We start from the raw sequence: 17,009 nt of genomic DNA, 5'->3' as shown, positions 1-17,009 counted from the left end.
AATTATTTGCTCTGGAAGGGAACATCTGAGATAACTAGATAGATGGATGGATGACTGAATGAATGTATAGATGGATAGACAGAAGAACAAGAGATAGGTAATCTGCTATTTGGAGGGAAAAAAAATAAAAAGAAAAAAGAAGCAGAGAAGCAACAAAGTTTTACTGATTCTGATTACTGTGCACCTACCATGGAGTCTTCTGCCTTTAGCTTTTTCATTTCGTTGCTTAAAGCATTAGGCACTACTTTCTCTGCTTCCTCTGGGATGGGATCTGGGATTACCAACCAGTTTCTCTGGCTGCTTTCTCCCGGTTACTTACCTGTCTGTTCTTTTCCTCTCTCTCTGTCTTCAGGTCGGCAGGACACCCCTGGGCGGTGCCCGGCTGGGGAGCTGGTGCGGGGGGTGTGCGGAAGCCCCGCGCCTCGCGGGCTGGACCTGTCCCCGATCCCGACCCCGGCCCCGGGGCAGCGGGCAGCGGGCTCCGGCCCGGCCGCGGGGCCATGTTCTACTTCCACTGCCCGCCGCAGCTCGAGGGTGAGTGTTGTCGCACGGAGACGTGTAAGTACAAGAGCTGAACTTCGAGGGGTCGGGGGGATGCGCTGGGGGATGGACCTGCCCGAGAGCCGGCACTTCTGGCTGTCGGGGTGCAGATACGTGCTTGGATGAGACACAGATCTATGGAGGCAGCTAAATATAAAAGCGTAAAATCTTGAGAAAACAGAACCTTATCCCTCCTCCCCGCGCCCAGCTTTCCCCTCTTGTCACAGGATGGACAGAAGGATTGCATGACTTTTTTTTTTTTTTTTTTTAATTTGATTCCTCTTGGAAAGGCCTTGTTTTTACACCCCCACCCCCGTCATTTTGCCACCTGCCTCCCCTCTGTGGATAGCGATTCCGCAGTTGAGCCTCGGGCTACGAAAGAGATGCTTTTCTCCCCTCCCAGCACAGATGTTGGTGTCATGGCTGTAATCGGGACACTTTCAGGACGTGGTCACGCCTCCTCCCTCCAGCAAAAGGGACCGCATAAATCTTTAATGCTATTTTACAAACATTCTGCGGGAGGATGGGGAAAGACGGGGCACGACTGAAAAAAAAAAAAGCGGAAAATAAATATTTGGGAGGATTATTTTATTTGTTTTGTCGATCAGAGGTTTCTGTTTATTTGTTTGTTTCCTCTCTTAAAACAAATATGCCACTTTTTGGGTTTTCCCCCTGTCACTCCCGCCTGTACCCGCGCCCGCTGCCTCTGGCCAGCGCTGGGAGCAGCCCCCCAGCCTCGGCCGCACAGTTGGGGTTTTCTTTCTTTTTTTCTTTTGCAAGTCCACGCAACAAATCCCCTCGGCCGCCCACCCCGCCGCCTTGCGTGGGCATCCCCGGCGAGCAAGAGGCTTTCCCCGCCGCAGCGCTACCAGGGAGCGGTGCTCCGGCGGCTTCACCCTCCGGGGAAGGGGCATACCCCGCTTTAAGCACGGCGGACCCACGCGCGTCGCCGGCTGGAAAACTGTCTCCCGCAAGTCGTCCCCGGCCCGGCCGGGGGTCCCTCCAGGTGCCCCGCCCGTGCCACCCCGGGCCGGGGCGGCTTTGTTCGTTAGCTTTTGGCAGAGAGCTTTGGAAACACGCTTTTGCTTTTTTTGTTGTTGTTGTTTGTTGGTTCCTCCGGCGGCAGTTCGGGGCCGGTGCCTGATTTCGGCGGCCCGAGCCGGTGAGCGGTCCCCCGTGGGTACAGCCTCTCCCCGTGACGGGGGCTGCTGGAGGAAGCTGCCGTGCCCGGGCCGGCCCCTCGCCCTCTCCGCATGGGCAGCAGCGGGGCGGGGGGGCCGGTCTCCCCTGCTAAAGGGTGGAAACGGCGTAGAGCATCTCAAGTAAACAAACAAACAAACCGAAACAAACACCGCCCTAAAAAAAAAAAAAAAAAAATCACCCACCCATCACCAAACTGAAGAAGCGGCAACAGAAAAGCCCTTTTTGGTCCGCGTTTTCGGTAACTTCGGGCACCTTGGGGAGGCTCCGGTGTGCCGGAGGGATGTGACCGAGCTCTGGGGGGGTCACCGGGACACTTTTATTCTCTGAGGAGCGTCTCGCAGGTCGGCAGCGAGCCGTCCATCTGTGCGAGGAGGGAGCTGGGGGCCGTGTTTATCTCCTAAAAGACGCTGCAAGATGAGCAGCCACCTCCAGCCCCTGCGCCTTGGGGCAGCGGGACCGGTGGGCCGGGGTGCTCCGCCGGGCAGGCCCGTGAGTTTTGTCCTCATGTCCGAGGGATGCTGCTGTGCTTTTGGGTACTCCTCTGTTCGGTGGTGGTTTTGTTTTGGTTTGAGGTTTGTGTTGGTTTGATTTTTCACTTTGTTTTGTCAGCGGACAGAAAGGGAGCGAAGCCTTTCAGTCACCGGGGGAGCGGCGAAGGCCGGGCTCTGCCCCACGGGAGGTGGTTTACATCCCGGCGAGCCTCCTGCCCCCTCCCGGGCTCCGACCAGTGCCCCAGTCTCCCCCTGGGGCCCTCGAACTCCCCCCCGCCGGGGAAGGGCAGGGGTCCCCTCCGCCTGCCGCGTCCGGGCGGTTCGGCCGTGGCCGAGCCCCAGCCGCGCTGCGGTGCTCGGCGCTGTGCGAAGCCCGGTGCCCGCGTGTGCCGTTCGCCTGCGGGGACGGGGGCGAGGACGCGGGGGGCAGTTCGGCCGCTGCTCGGAGGGTGCGTGGATGTGCCGGTGAAAACGGCCAGCGGCTCCAGCCCTGCTCTTTCCAGGGAGGAGCCTCCCCCTTGTTCCCCCGCCGGCAGGCGGGAGGCTCGTACGACCCCGAGTTGCCGGCACCGCGCCCGGGCCAAAGTCTCGTCTCTTCCTCCTTTTCAAACACAAATGGCCCGAAAACGCCCCTTTCCCGGGGGCGGGCTGCCTCTCGCTCGCGGCGCGGTGGACTCAGGACGCCAGGTGCCCGGCGGGGCTCCCGCGGTGCCGCCCAGGCTGGCCGAGCTGCTCTGGGCCCCGCACCCCGCGGCGATGGGGCAGCGCTGCCCGCCCGGTCCGGGCCCTCTCCCGCGGCGCGGCGTGACCTGCGGCCCTAACGCGGCTCTCCGCCTGCAGGCGCGGCACCCTTCGGCGGCCACTCGGCCGGCGACTTCGACGACGGGTTCCTGCGAAGGAAGCAGCGCCGCAACCGCACCACCTTCACCCTGCAGCAGGTAGGAGCCTGCTCCTCCCCGCCCCCTGCCCGCTCTCCGCACAGCCCGGCCCGCAGCCTTGGGCGGCCCCCGCTGGAGCCTCCCCGGGGCATCCGGCAGCCCCCGGCCCCGCCGCGCCGTGCCCTGCCCCTGAGTGGTGTTTGCTCTCCCCTCCGCCAGCTCGAGGCACTGGAAGCCGTTTTTGCTCAAACCCACTACCCCGATGTGTTCACCAGGGAAGAGCTGGCCATGAAAATCAACCTCACGGAAGCCAGGGTGCAGGTAAACATTCTGGGGCATTATTTAACTCTCGGGTATTCAAACTGGCAAACTTTTTTTTTTTTTTTTTGACATCATGACTGCAGAGTGCACATTTGGCCAAAGAACGCAAATGAAGACGATCTGTCATTTTCATGATGCACTTTAATAACATCAACATAATGTGGAATATTAGATTAGGTTGATTAATCGGTCATTCATAATTAACTAGTGATAATGTTCTACACTAATTTGTCCGCGTCTCCAAGGTACTAAATTACATCAATGCACATCCATTTCCTTGCTTTTGGAGGGGGGGGTGTGTGGAGAAAAGAGCTGAGACGTGATTCTCCAAAGCAGCTATGACCACTGGCGAGCAGTGGGGTCAGTCAGCTGCAGGGAGCCCAGCTACGAGCTACCACCTCTTCAACTTTTCTGCCTTTCACCTTCTTTCTAAACACTTAATTTAGACAACTAAAGAGCAATTCCCACACCTTTAATATGATCCAATAAGTACCCTTTGCCACGATTGCTCTTTCCACCTCCACTCTTTTCCACTTCTTCCATTCTTCCTTCTCCCCAGTTTTTTTCCCTTTTGTTTTTTTTTTTTTTGACCCAAATGGTTGTTTTTCCATATTAAGGGATTAATTTTGTCTGTGTACAAGCTCTGCTAAGAACAGTAGTCCTGCACTTGTCAGAGATGGATCCCTATAACTCTGCAGGCATCCACCACAGAGTTGCAAGCCATTTTTTGAACACGATTATGCATTCATTTTATTTATGGGGCTTTTCTACACACTGTTTTTGTATTTATTTATTTTTTTTTTATTTAGGTGCTTGGGGTTAAGACTATGCAAAGATCTAATTGTAGGAAATATAATAGCTTGCCTTTTATTCCCTAGGGTCATGTTAGTATCTTTTAAAACCCAATGGCTGAAGAGAGATAATGGAATTCACTGCAGTAAATTGGGGATTGTAAACAAATTATTTCTCCTATAATCAGATTATGCGATCCTGATTATTAAATCTGAACATGAATCATTGGTCATATGCGGGCAAATTAAACTGATTATTATTTGGAAATGAAAATCTCCTTTTGCCACTGCATTGTAGGTATTGGCTTAAAAAAAATAATAAAAAATGCCATTTTGGCTATGGTGCCTAAAGACTGAACTGCAAATTGAGATAAATGGGACAATTATTGAGCATTCAGAAGTGGAAGATCATAACTTCTTCCTGAAAGGTGCAAGGGTGAGATAGGGGTGGTGACAATTAGATTGCTGAGGACTGGTGTTTAGCCTTGTTGTTGGCTATTATGCAAACAGACAATAGATGCAAGCATTTGTTTAGCCTGCTTTCATGCAGGGACATGGGGAAACACGGAGGATGGGAGATATGTTTACATTTATACCCCTTGCTCATTCAAATATGATTAATGTGCTATAAAGCAGAGTCTTAATCGAAGATGATGTTGTCAAACAATAACTAAATAGGGAAATAAACGACTTCATCATGCTCTTTCCTCAGAAGCAGGCAAACTGTCAGTGCAAAGTCATTAAAATATGATAATGAAAAATAGCTCAATTAAATGTTGTTATAGCTGTGACCTTCATTCAATTAAGACGCAAGAAAGTGTCTGCATTTTGCTTTGCATTTAACTGCTCTAAATTTAGAATATAGATAAAATCATTATTCAATGTTTGCTGATACTCGCAATTAAAAGGCAGCTAACTAAAATGGAGTTGTAGAAGGAGAATGATAATAATAGCAATCTCGCCTATACTTGAAGTCATGTATTAAAATGTGGATTTCCTGACCTCAAGAGAGGCTGGGGATTTTCCGCCTCAAATAAGGTGCTTTCAGAGCATCAGCTCCAAGATAAATGGAAAAAAAAAGTATTTGGACTAGAAGTCAGGGGATGAAATCAAGAAAGTGAGTATTTTTATTGCATTACAGGGAAAAATAAGTTTTGGAAACTGATGTGTATTCAACTGTGGAATGTTCTTCCAAGATTAGTAGCTACCATCTTTTGAGTCCTCTAAATGCAGACTGGACAAATACATCAGAGGAATAACAGCAAGTGTCAGTCCTCTCCAGGAAATAGGCTGCTTAAAACAGCCTGATACATACCTTGTCATTTCTAACCTCTCTGATTGTAGCAGCATCTCATTTAAAGACTTACATACGGTTTTGTCAGAGTGCTTAGATATGTATTTAAGTCCATCGCTGTAGAAAAGGCTTTCAGACGTGTTATAACATAGAAATCAGTGAGAATCTTAAGTGTGCCGTCGTAGTTCAGATAAAAGCAGAACAGTGCATAAAGGCAAGCACACATTTAAATGTTTTACTAACTGGCACAGTAACATCAAAACTCTTTTTAAAAAAAAAATTTTGAACATGCCTTTGGAATGTCTTTAGACATTCCTGGCTTGTTTTCCAGACACAGAAATATTCCAGATACAAATGTAATCCTAAGGCTCAACTAGAATAACAATGAGGACTCAAAATAAGAGAAAGTTTAAGTCAAGCTTCTGATTTCACTAGAGCAACAATTTACAATTTCTTTGCTTCACATTTGGCTGAACATGGTATTCAGCCTTGATTGCTCTCCTGCTCCAGGTGTGGTTCCAAAACCGAAGAGCTAAATGGAGGAAAACAGAGAGGGGTGCTTCCGACCAAGAGGGCTCTAAGGAAACAATTCCTGAGGTGGCACCTCCTGCGAGAAATTTAAATTCCCCTTCTCCAGCAGATCAAAACAGGAATAAAAAAGAGAGTCTGGAGATCCAGCAGAGGTAAGAGTAATAATCCATGTTACCAGCTGCCTCTCTTTGGGGCAAGTATGCATCATACGTATGTACATACATACAGACTTGCCTGCTGCTAAGCCTTGACCTGCACCATACCATCTTCAGGTCCAGCCCAAACTGTTAGAAGATGAGATGTTGAGAAGCTGTTGGCTGTGGGAGGCTAACGTTATCCAGGCTTGGTACCATCTAGTTGGACACTGAGACACTAGCGTGTTTGTGTGCATGCAGAAATGCTGTCTTTGGAATCAGCTAGGTCTGGTTTTGTGAGTGAATTGTTTTCTCTTCTCCATCAGCCTGAGTCGAGCAGTTGGTCCTACAGGACCTTTCTTCCCTTCCTGCCTGCCAGGGACTCTTCTCAACACAGCCACGTACGCACAAGCTTTATCCCATGTCGCCTCTCTGAAAGGTAAGTGACTTTGTTTAACTTCAGGGTTGAGCTCAAAGAGCAGCTCTTTTGAGCTAAGTGGCATGGTCCTACTTGAGGCAGTGGGGAAGCCATTGGGGAACGCAGGATCCCTTTTTCTGTTATTGTTGGCGCTAATTGCACTGACCGATGCTGCAGGTAGAGCAGTGAGTCTCCTGTTGTAAATTTTAGCATTATTTGTGGCAAAGCTCCCTCATTTTACTGAGACAGACAGTTTCAGCGAGGTCAGGGTTTGTCTCAAGGAGCAAGGCAGGTGGGGTTTGCTCCTTTAGAGTTTTCTTTGCATATGCTTTTTTTTAAGAGTCAAATTTATACTAATAAATTAGTTATGCACATCCTTTTGCATTATACATTACCTGGCACTGTTACTGATGCCTCATCCACTCTTTGCATGCGGTTTCCTTTGCAGTACATCTCTGCTCAGTGCCAGACCTTTCTCTTCTTGAACAGTAGGTCCCCTTTGAGAACTTGAAAAAAATGTGTGCATGGGGACTGGGGAGGATACAAAGTAATTCCTCATTACGTGGGATCCAGGCTTTGGGAAGGGTACATCCAGTGGCCATATCCTTTTCAGTTCCCAAAAAGCAGCAGTATGCGTCTTTTAAAAATATATCACCAGCTGATCCATTAGCCGTTCTTAGTCTAACAATTTATAAGACTAAGGGTGTAAGCATGATGAATTCAATTTATAGATTTATCAGATGTAAAGCCTCAGAGCTCTGCCAAGCACAAAGTGGCATGTACATTTACTGTATGCCCCGATGTGGTGCAATAATTTTTGAGGAAAGTTTCCCAGTTTAAGACTCTCCCCTACAAACACAAATGTCCTCTAATACCTCTCACTATGTTCTCTGGCATACCTCATGCTCTTCATGAGTATTTCCAGTTAAATCAGTGTTGCCAAGCTATATTCCTGAAGCAAATGCTTAGAACTGTTAAGTTGTGCATTAAGTCTAGCATCCTGCCCCCTGTTCCCCCTTTCCTCCTGTCTTTCCAAAAAAGCTGAAGCCAGACATGCCATACAGCTACTGCTATTTTGATAGGTGTGGGACCTGTGGTTTTGGATCAAGAAAAGCCACACAAGTGTGACCTGAACCCTAGAAGTTAAGGGATGACTCTCAACCTAAACCCTGTAAGCAGGCAGTGGCTGTTGGGCTGCACAGGTCCTCTTGATCTCTGCCCCGTGACTGCCAAGTCTTGGGGCAGAGACTTTCAGCTTCTTCCACTGGGCAGGAAGAGCCTTTCTGGAGCGGATACAGGTGAAGTTCTTCCGGCAAAAAGATTGTTCATCGATAAATGTAGTCCTGGGTATGCTGAAAGGTGTGGAAATGGGGTTGTGTTCACTGAATAATTTTGGATGGAAGTAAGGGTTTTTTTTTTTCCTTAAAATTTACATTTAAGCATTTTCAAAATGAAATGCATTAATACATTGTTCTCACTTGTTTCTGTTTTAAATGTAGCTAAATTTTAAGAAAAATAACCCCAATAAACAAAAGCCAAGCAAAATGATGGGGGGGGTGTGTTTTTGTTTGTTTGTGTTTTTGTTTTGTTTGATTTGGTGATTTTGTAGATTTGTTTTGTTTGTTTGTTTGATTGTTTTTTTTAAGTTTTATTTATTTGGAAGACTTCCAGGTATTCTTTTCTGTGATTTTACAGCTCAGCCACTAAATACAGAAATTAATAATTTGCTCTTAGGGGCAGGAGAAATCCTGTTCCTGAATCTCTTGTAAAGATACTTGTTAGATAGTCAGTTGCCCAGGCTAAGAGGCAGTGTTCCTGAAAAGCTGGTCCCAAAGGAAAATATAGATTTTTTTGTAATTTGTGTATGGCATGGTCAGTTATCAGATGCATGCATATTCTCTCGAATGTTGTCACCTACATGTGCAGTTCATTGCTGAGATGCCCAGTTTATATTTCCTACCTGGTACTAGAAATCTCTGGATACATGCAAGGAGACTATTTTGATTTTAAGAAATTCAGTTACAAATTTGCATATCTGCATATCCACCTACCAGGAGCTTTGTGATTTATACAAGCAGAGAATAATTGTAGCATCTTTCTTGTGGTATTTATATATGGAGTATTGTCTCCTCTTTCTTTGGCTCATCCTCTTAACTTTCTCTTTTCCTGTTTCTCCAAGAGCAATGCACTTGAGCTGGGTAGGGGCTGTGCACAGCAGACTTTGAGCTTCAGTCTCAGTAATTGGCAATGATGAACAGGATGATCTCTAGAGGTTCTGAGTGGACTGAAAGTATGACAGGCCTGATTTGCATTTTGTTTTTCTTTGGTGTGGAAACACCAGATTGTTCATGATGGTTTGTCTAAACCAATGTATTTGAGAGCACAACCAATCTCACATGCGAGTCTGGAGGAAGAAATAATGGTTGTGGGAATGAAGGAAAGGACAACCTTCTTCGTCTTGGTCAGTTCAGTTTGTTTGACTCTCCCTTCTCATTTCCCCCTTTCAGCTAGGAGTCGATTTGTACACTTCAGGCCTGTCAAAGGACAACTAACCCTACATTTAGGTGGGCATTAGTCTATGTCCTTATGTGTCTTAATGAAGTGACCTAAGGATCTCCCTTGAGAATCTAGTTGCATTTTGCAGCAGAAATGCCGACAGGACTCTGCCACAGTGATTCTGAGGGCATAAGACTGTGCCACAGGAAATCTATCAAACTCTGCACAGGGCATAAAATTCTGAGCTGTTTGGTTTTGGGATTGCTTGGGTAAGGAGAAATTCAGCCAGTAGTAAGGTTTTCCAAGATTTTGCAAGTTTTACTGAAGAGTGAAATGATCAACTCTTCCTGGTATCTCTCTTGTGCTGAGCATGCTTTGAAACTACAAGGAATTCTTTGTGCTTTTGAAAGCAAAATATTTGCTCCAGAGTCAAAGCACCATTTCACTACCAATGGTTGCATGACCCTGCTTTATTCTATGCAAATGTCAAATTAAATGCAGCTCCTCTATGTGGATCCTGTAAATAGATAGGTATTCCCACCATGGGGAGAACAATCCCGGCCAGTAAAGGGAATCGTATTCTTCAGTAAGACCATAAAAGCTGCCTGCAGACAAATGGGCACTCTCAGCACATCAGGTACAACTGGGAAGTCTAGGTTGTTTTCTTATTCTTCGAGGAGACAAGATGTGCTTTGTCGGGCTTGTGAGCCAACACTTTGTTGGTGTCAGTGAGTAATATTTGACTGATGCTTTAGAAGGAGACAATTAAAATCAATACAGTGAATAACAAGTGATGATGGTGATGTAACTAATTAACAATTATTTTATGCTCTCAGGGACCATTTTCATTCTGCCATCTGAGAGTTCTCTGTCTTCTGTAAATAAACTAATACCTCTCTTTCTCCTTCTCTGACTTTGATTGCTTGGCTCCAGCCCCAGATTTCCAAGACTGCCTAAAGTGTCTAGGGCACATAGTTGCTGGTTCTAATTTGTGGTATAAGGATGTAATACTTGATGATGAAGTCAGTCTAGTAGATGCAAGACAAGGATGCAAGATGCAAGGACAATGTAGCATGGGACAGGGACTGAGCCTGCAGCTTTGCTTTTGGAAAGACTGTGCAGGGCAGTGCAGGCTTGCCTGATGCTTTGTGTGGCTCAGCAACTCTTCAACAGGCAGCACTCATCTGAACCCCACATGTGCCACTTCTAGGTACAGATATTGCTGAAGCATGATGCTAGGTCTGCTCTGATGAATGAGAAGAAAACTATTCTCCCTAAGCAATGTGCCCATGAACCCTGCTATCTCTAAAATGGAGATTTTTTTTTTTTTTCCCTCAAAGGGGTGGTATTACCACCATAGGATGTTCTGTGAAGAAAACAAGCCAGCTATAAAATAGAGATCAGAATGGTAATTCAGAACATAGAACAAAGAAGAGTATGTTACCACTGAATAGGTTTTTTTCTGTTTCTGTCCATTATTCTCTATTCAGTAATACAACAGATCTTTTTCTTTCATTAGGTGAATCCTCTCACTCTCTGGAGTTTAGCACATCAGAGACTGTACTTAGTAGCAAGCATCTATTAACCAACGTATTACCTCACTACATACTATTCTTTCAGGAAATGCAATTTCTTATTTGAAAAATTTGCATAAGATCATTATTTCTGTGGTATACAGGGTTTCCTGCTTCAGGGCTTTAGTTCTTCACCACTGGCCGTAGTCAGGAAGAAGGTTGGCTCGCATAGGTGAAATTTCTGGTGTTCGTTACTCTCTGAAATTGTCCTAATTTGACAACTATGCTACTTCATTGTGGTGACTTTGACATTTCCATGATCTTCCAAGATGAATCACTTACTGTAAACCATGCATCTGCAGTCCATTTAGTAGATTTAATTGCAGACCTCAAATATGAAGGGAAAATACTTGTTTTATTTATGGGCTGTATAACAATAGAGTCATCAGGAGAAGCTAGCGTTCTGTGCAGAGAGAGACCTCAAAGTACCTTCTTAATGGATGACAGCATGAATGCAATTCATTAATGTAGAAGATGTTATTAATGGGTGTAAACAAGAATCTTCGGTTTTTAGCGGAAGCGTTCTACCATTCTGGTGGCTGAGGCCAAGAGCGTGTCTGTTACATTCCACTAAAATTTCCCCAGACCCTATGATGAGTGCAGTGTATGAGGAGAGAAATAATTACACTTGCCAGGGAATTACTTTCATAATTCACCCACAACTCTGCTCTCTGCAAGTTATAGCTCAGTTGGTTTTCACGGCACCTCCACACCACTGATAGAGAAGCAGGACTGCATTATGCACATCAAAGTGGATATTCCGGGGCACCATTGATTAGGCTCTTTTATTGTTTGTTGCTGCTGTGGTTGCTGTTGTTCATATTAGGGAGGCTTAATTGCAGTACCCAGGAAAAAAACCACAACAACTAGAACTGCCCATCCATTACATTTCAATTTCTGTTATGGAAAGATGAAGAGAATTTGCCTGATTCTGTTGGGCAATTTCCATTGCCAAGACTGAGAAAGAAGTGTTCAAGGACCTAACTTAACCTTGAACTGATGTTTACCGAATTGAGGCACCATTGCTTACCATAAGACTTGGGAAAGGGAATCAAAACTCTTGGGGTCCTTTATTTTCTCTGTCGTTCTTGCATATGGACTTATCAACTTTTCTCATGTAATACAGCAAATACATCAAAAGGGTTCTGTTTGGCATTTTTCTTAGTTGATCTGACACTGTGACTTCAGAGAGTTTTAACATTTCTTTATTTTGCTATAGGTGCAGAGATCCTGAGCAAATTACTTTGATTCTCATACCACAGGTCCCTGATTCTAGCACAGTCCTACCTCACAGGTAGATTTTTTTGGTCTTTATCACAATTAGGGTATATGCAGATACTAGGGGCCCTAGGAGCCATGGGAAGGAAATGGGTGCTGGGTTGTTCCTCCAGGGTAAATCTTGATTAGGTTAGTGGACATTAGGTGGGCAGGATTTTTCTATTGACTCCTCTTGGAGTGACACGTCAGCAGGATTTAGGGTCAGATCATGTTTTCGATGTGGAAAGAAATTGCGGCAAATGGTTGCTGAGCTGACAGTATTCCAAAGATTGATTCTGTTGTCCCAGCTTTTGTGGACTTCGCCACCAGCTTTCCTGTCCAAACAGGCAAGGTCCTGGCTTCTGAATTTTTTTTTTGAACAGTACTAATGGCACAAATGAAGGAGGATGAAATCTTCCAGTTTCGCTGTCAAGTTATTTACACAAAAATGCTCCTGCTAGAGCAACTGAGCCAGATCGTCAGCTCTTTATTGTTTGCATTGGGCATATAGGGTTCACTAGCCAAGGTGATATGAAATTATAACATTTGGACTCTGCTGTCAGCTCTGAGCAGCATAGGGTCCCTTCCACGCTTAATCAGCTTAGGCACTAGAAAGAGGAACCATCTAGCACCACTTTAGCAGCCTTGAGGCTACCCTAAATAATACTGGGAGCATCTGGTGCCTCTCCATTTCAGACTTCAGATTCATGCCTTTCTTGTTCTTCTGAATCTCCTGATTCAGAGAAAGTTTGGATAAAGCCACTTTTGGTTTTCCTGCTTGTGCCTCAGGCTTTAATAGACACAGCGTTGGCTTCGTGTATGAAGAGCAACAGGGAGCTCCCTTGGAATCAGCTCTCACTGGTAAATGACACTATGAACTCGAGGTTGTTGTTGACCTTACAAGCTTTGTGAAAGTGATTTCAGAGTTTATGAGGATTTAGAGCTTGAGCAAGCCAATGTGACTACTATCAGAAATAAACAATACTTAAATCAAGCATAATATTTTATTTGAAAACTAAACAGCATGCATTGGCAGGTGAGGATTTTAAATTGGAATTTTTTCTTGCTTCCCTCTATGTCAGGTTGCTGTTCAGCTGTCCACATCAAATGCTGATACGCACAAATACTGAAAAAGGAAAGGAACTGGGGTTTTGCCTTTTGGAAAGGCTAACTATTAAATTCTTCAAACTGTTGAGTAGAAACACAAAATATATATTTTAATTACTTATGTATCAATATGGGCCCCCCTCCCTCCCCAGTCTTCTCAGCTGAAATTGAACCTTGGAACTGCAGAAAAGGGTCTACAACCAAAATTGTAGATCAAATATAGTTACAATTGAAATGTGATGTTGGCAGAGACAAGACAGAACTAATTTAATTTTTCCTGTCAGTCTCTGTAGTAGATCAATTAAACTGCCAAGTGGATCAAATATTTCAGACTGTATTTATTACATTAAGTATTTATGTTCAGGCTGAGCATTTAAGGTATGATCTCATATAGGAATACAAGGAGGTTCAGATCAATTCAGCAGAATTTGCTTTAAGTTAATGGAAATCTAATTGTATATTTTAATTTTGTGTACAGGAGGCAGTAAGTTCCTGAAAGAAAGAAAATGATACCCAATCTGTATTGTAACAACTTGATGCAAATCCCATTAAAGTACCATCAGACTGTCATAGATATTAGTGAAATCTGGATCAAGATCTAGGGCTTACAGCTTAACCCTTGCTGATTTTGATGGGAGCTAGGTGCCTGAACTGCTCTGAGGATTCAAAATAATTAGGAATAGTTTCTTCCTTCCCCACTGTGGACTCTGGGTTACTGCAGTGAGATGTAAAAAAAACACTGATTGCTGCATGTGGGTGCTTCTTTCTTGGTGCAAGTCTGATCCCTGTCCATGTCCCTGACTGACAGGCAAGTGGAGACCTTGGGCTCCTGATTCTTCCATTGCTCATCTTGGCTTTTGTGCCAGCAAAGTCTGACAGATTTCCCTGGACTTATTGCTCGCAGACATAGGCAATTGTAAGGTAGATTCAACTTTCTTTACAACCTACATTAAAAAGAACCAGGGCTAAATCTTACTCTCCTGTGTTGTAGCTGGACCCTGGAGCAAATGACACTTACTACTTTACACTTTTTTTTAGGTGTGAGCTGTTGTTTGCAAGGGTTTTAACCACATTGAAAGCAAAAGGAATGGTTTATGGGTGAATTATTGCTAGAGATAGCCTAGTTTCCACCACAGGTAACTGCACCCTCAGGTTGCAGAGCCACTAGGTAATATCAGGTCTAATTATTAAGCAAAGAGCTTAGATTGGTACTGAAGACTGATAAATATTTTATCCCTCTCTAACAATGGAATGAAAATTATTATTAGGGGATGGAGCTAATTCCTCCTCTTTTGAAAGGGGAAAGACTCTTTTCCACTTCTTCCCACTAAGCAGACAATGTCTGTGCTGGGTCCTGCATTAGCTACCACAGACGGGCCAGCCCTCCCCGCAGCCTGGGAGATGCACAGCTGCGTTCAAAAGCCTCACTCAGTTTGTGTTAGAAAGCAGCAGTGCAAAGATAGTTGATGCACAGGCAGGCCTCCATGCTCCCCCATTTCAGAGCTGAACCTCAAGATAGTGAGGCTTAATAGTAGTGAAAAAACAGACTTCTGTGTGGTTTCTGCAGCTAAAGACCTGCTGCAAACCGTAGGGACTCTGAAGTGCTGATCTTCCTCTCCTCCCTCTTGTTAAAACTGTGGCCATCCAGTACCCCTGAAGCAGCTGCGATTCAACAGAGCCAAAAGATGACTTTATGAGTGTGGTTGACGGTGGCAAAAACTGTAAGTTGTGTTACTGATTGGAATTTGTTATAAGCCCTCCTTCTGAGGGCTCAAAGCAGCCACAGAATTCAAGATTGAACTTCCTAGTGATAAAAGTAAAAATTGGAGGGTTTCAGTCAAGTGCTGAAACTTGCTTGTGCAATCCATTTGAATGCCTGAACCCATGGAAATGTTGGTCTGCTGATCATATGCTCTATCAAGGGAGTATTACAAGAAAAAAGAATACTTTCCAGTTACATTAATAACTTGTCTCTTGTAGATTCTGTTTTTTAAAATGCAAAGAGTACTTTTTGCTGAATGTTACTTGCAAGCTACTGATCTCTGACAATTGCTGTGGAGAAGTCTTGCCAACATCCTAAAAACAAACAACTGTCTGCCTTCATCCCTAGCAGATGGGTGCTGACCCGTTGCTACCGAGAGCAGAAGTGTAAAAGAAAGGCTACCTGCTCCCTGCAGGTTATTAGTTCCATCACTTAGTCATGAGCCATTTAACTCAAATATTAACTGCAGAAATTAAAGCAAGTCCTTGGCTTGGAAAGATCAGAGGAAGACATTGCACCGTGTCAGGATGTGCGTGGCCGGGCTGTTTCTTGTTGAGAGGCAGCATATCAGCAAAGGACAGGCTGTGTCCTTCCATACATTCTATGCTTATCCATAGAAGAGGATGTGGAGTTTGTGTGGCCTCTGAGACTCCTGGAAAAAATGGTGTCACCCAGTGTTTCTCACCAGAGGGCAAATTAAAGTAGTAGCTCAGGCGTCCCACCCTGTCTCCCCTCCCTACTCCTCTGACACATTCTCCTTCATTCAATAAATTCATCTAAGCTAGGTACCAAGGTGGCTTTTTGGATGGACTTCATGTCTTGCCCAATGGTCAACCTACATTTTCAGCCGTGCTTGTTTTGGAACTGGCCCAAGTCCCAGTGCTATCGAAAACAAGCCAGAGGAAGAGCCTGCACTGGTCCAGCTCAGAAAGGCAGCTAGTGGAGTGAGGACTGCCTCTGTCAGTGGGTTCCAGGGAAGCCTTTTGGCTCAAGGGGAGAGGAATAGCCATTTCGCCTTCTCTCCAGCTTTTTATTGCCTGCTTGGAACAGCCCACGTGTCTCAGCTGACAGGGTAGAAATGGTGTGGCCCATCTTTCCTGATGGGACTCTTAAGCCGTGTCAGCAGCAGCAGTTTTAGGTGGCCTTAGCTTACTTCTGGAGGCTGTTCTCTTTGAAGTGTCATCCTTAAGCAGCACAGACATTGGGTGGGTGAAGGTAGAACAGATTTTTGTAAGGTAGACACGATGCCAATAGTTGTCAGAGGCCTGACCAAGGAAAAGTCTGTCTCATCTTACAATGAGACAGGAGAAGGTTATTAGTACCTGCATAACAACAAGGACATTTTCACTTTTCACTCTGCAGTAATCTTTCAGGTGTAGGTAAGTGATGGGACCCTCACACTCACCCAACAAATGCTGCCCAAATTGGTCAGGCTTCAGTGTGCAGATGCAGGGCAGGAGATAACTCCAGCATGGGGCTGATAGCAGCCACAGAGCAGCAGCTTGGTATGAGAGCAGGGGGCGAGCTCAGCCTCACTTGTGAGGAAATCTCATGAGTGATGGAAATGTCACTGCTTGATTCTGACTCTGCTTGCCCTGACTCACTCTGTCACGCTGGATGACTCACAGTGTAAGATCCTTCACAGCGGGCCTCAGCAGAACAGGATCTGTCTTTTCTAGCCCTGATCCAGAGAACATCTATGTTCCCACTAAAGGTCAATAGGGGAGAGGGTTGTTGCCATTTGAGACTCCAACTCCATCTCTGCCCTCTCCAGATTGACCATGGAGGGGACAGTTTCCATGACTTTCCCCATCAGTGATGGTGCCTTGTCTCCTTCCTCTGCAGGGAGCCCACTGTGCTCGTGCTGCGTTCCAGACCCCATGGGCCTCTCCTTCCTGCCTACCTACGGCTGCCAAAGCAACCGCACCGCCAGCGTGGCCGCACTGCGCATGAAGGCCCGGGAGCACTCGGAGGCTGTGCTCCAGTCTGCCAACCTCCTGCCTGCCGCCAGCAGCAGCCCCACTTCTCCCGCCAAACCCGGCCCCGAGGGCAGCCAGGACAAGCAGCCCTCTCCAGCCAAGGAGCACATGGAAGGGGAGAAGAGCGTATGAGACCGGACCGGCGCTGGCCCCTCAGCTCAGGGCAGGGACCTGCTTGCTGGGGCTGTGCCGCGGGGTGAACTGCAGTGTGGCCGTGCCACAGGGCCACCAGT

General features: G+C 46.0%; 1 protein-coding gene across 1 annotated transcript; it reads left to right on the top strand.

Moving 5' to 3' along the window:
* Positions 1 to 500: 500 nt before the first annotated feature.
* Positions 501 to 16,908, top strand: DRGX (dorsal root ganglia homeobox). Its single transcript, XM_086752541.1, has 6 exons — positions 501 to 534; positions 3,075 to 3,172; positions 3,332 to 3,433; positions 6,029 to 6,201; positions 6,510 to 6,622; positions 16,643 to 16,908. Exons 1-6 carry the CDS (start codon positions 501 to 503, stop codon positions 16,906 to 16,908), a joined length of 786 nt encoding a protein of 261 aa, XP_086608667.1.
* The last annotated feature ends 101 nt before the right edge of the window (positions 16,909 to 17,009 follow it).

The sequence above is a fragment of the Chlamydotis macqueenii genome, chromosome 7 (assembly GCF_036417535.1).
Source record: "Chlamydotis macqueenii isolate bChlMac1 chromosome 7, bChlMac1.mat, whole genome shotgun sequence".
Taxonomy (NCBI): Eukaryota; Metazoa; Chordata; class Aves; order Otidiformes; family Otididae; genus Chlamydotis; species Chlamydotis macqueenii.
The sequence above is the reverse complement of the archived record's forward strand: the minus strand, read 5'-3'. Positions and strand labels throughout refer to the sequence as shown.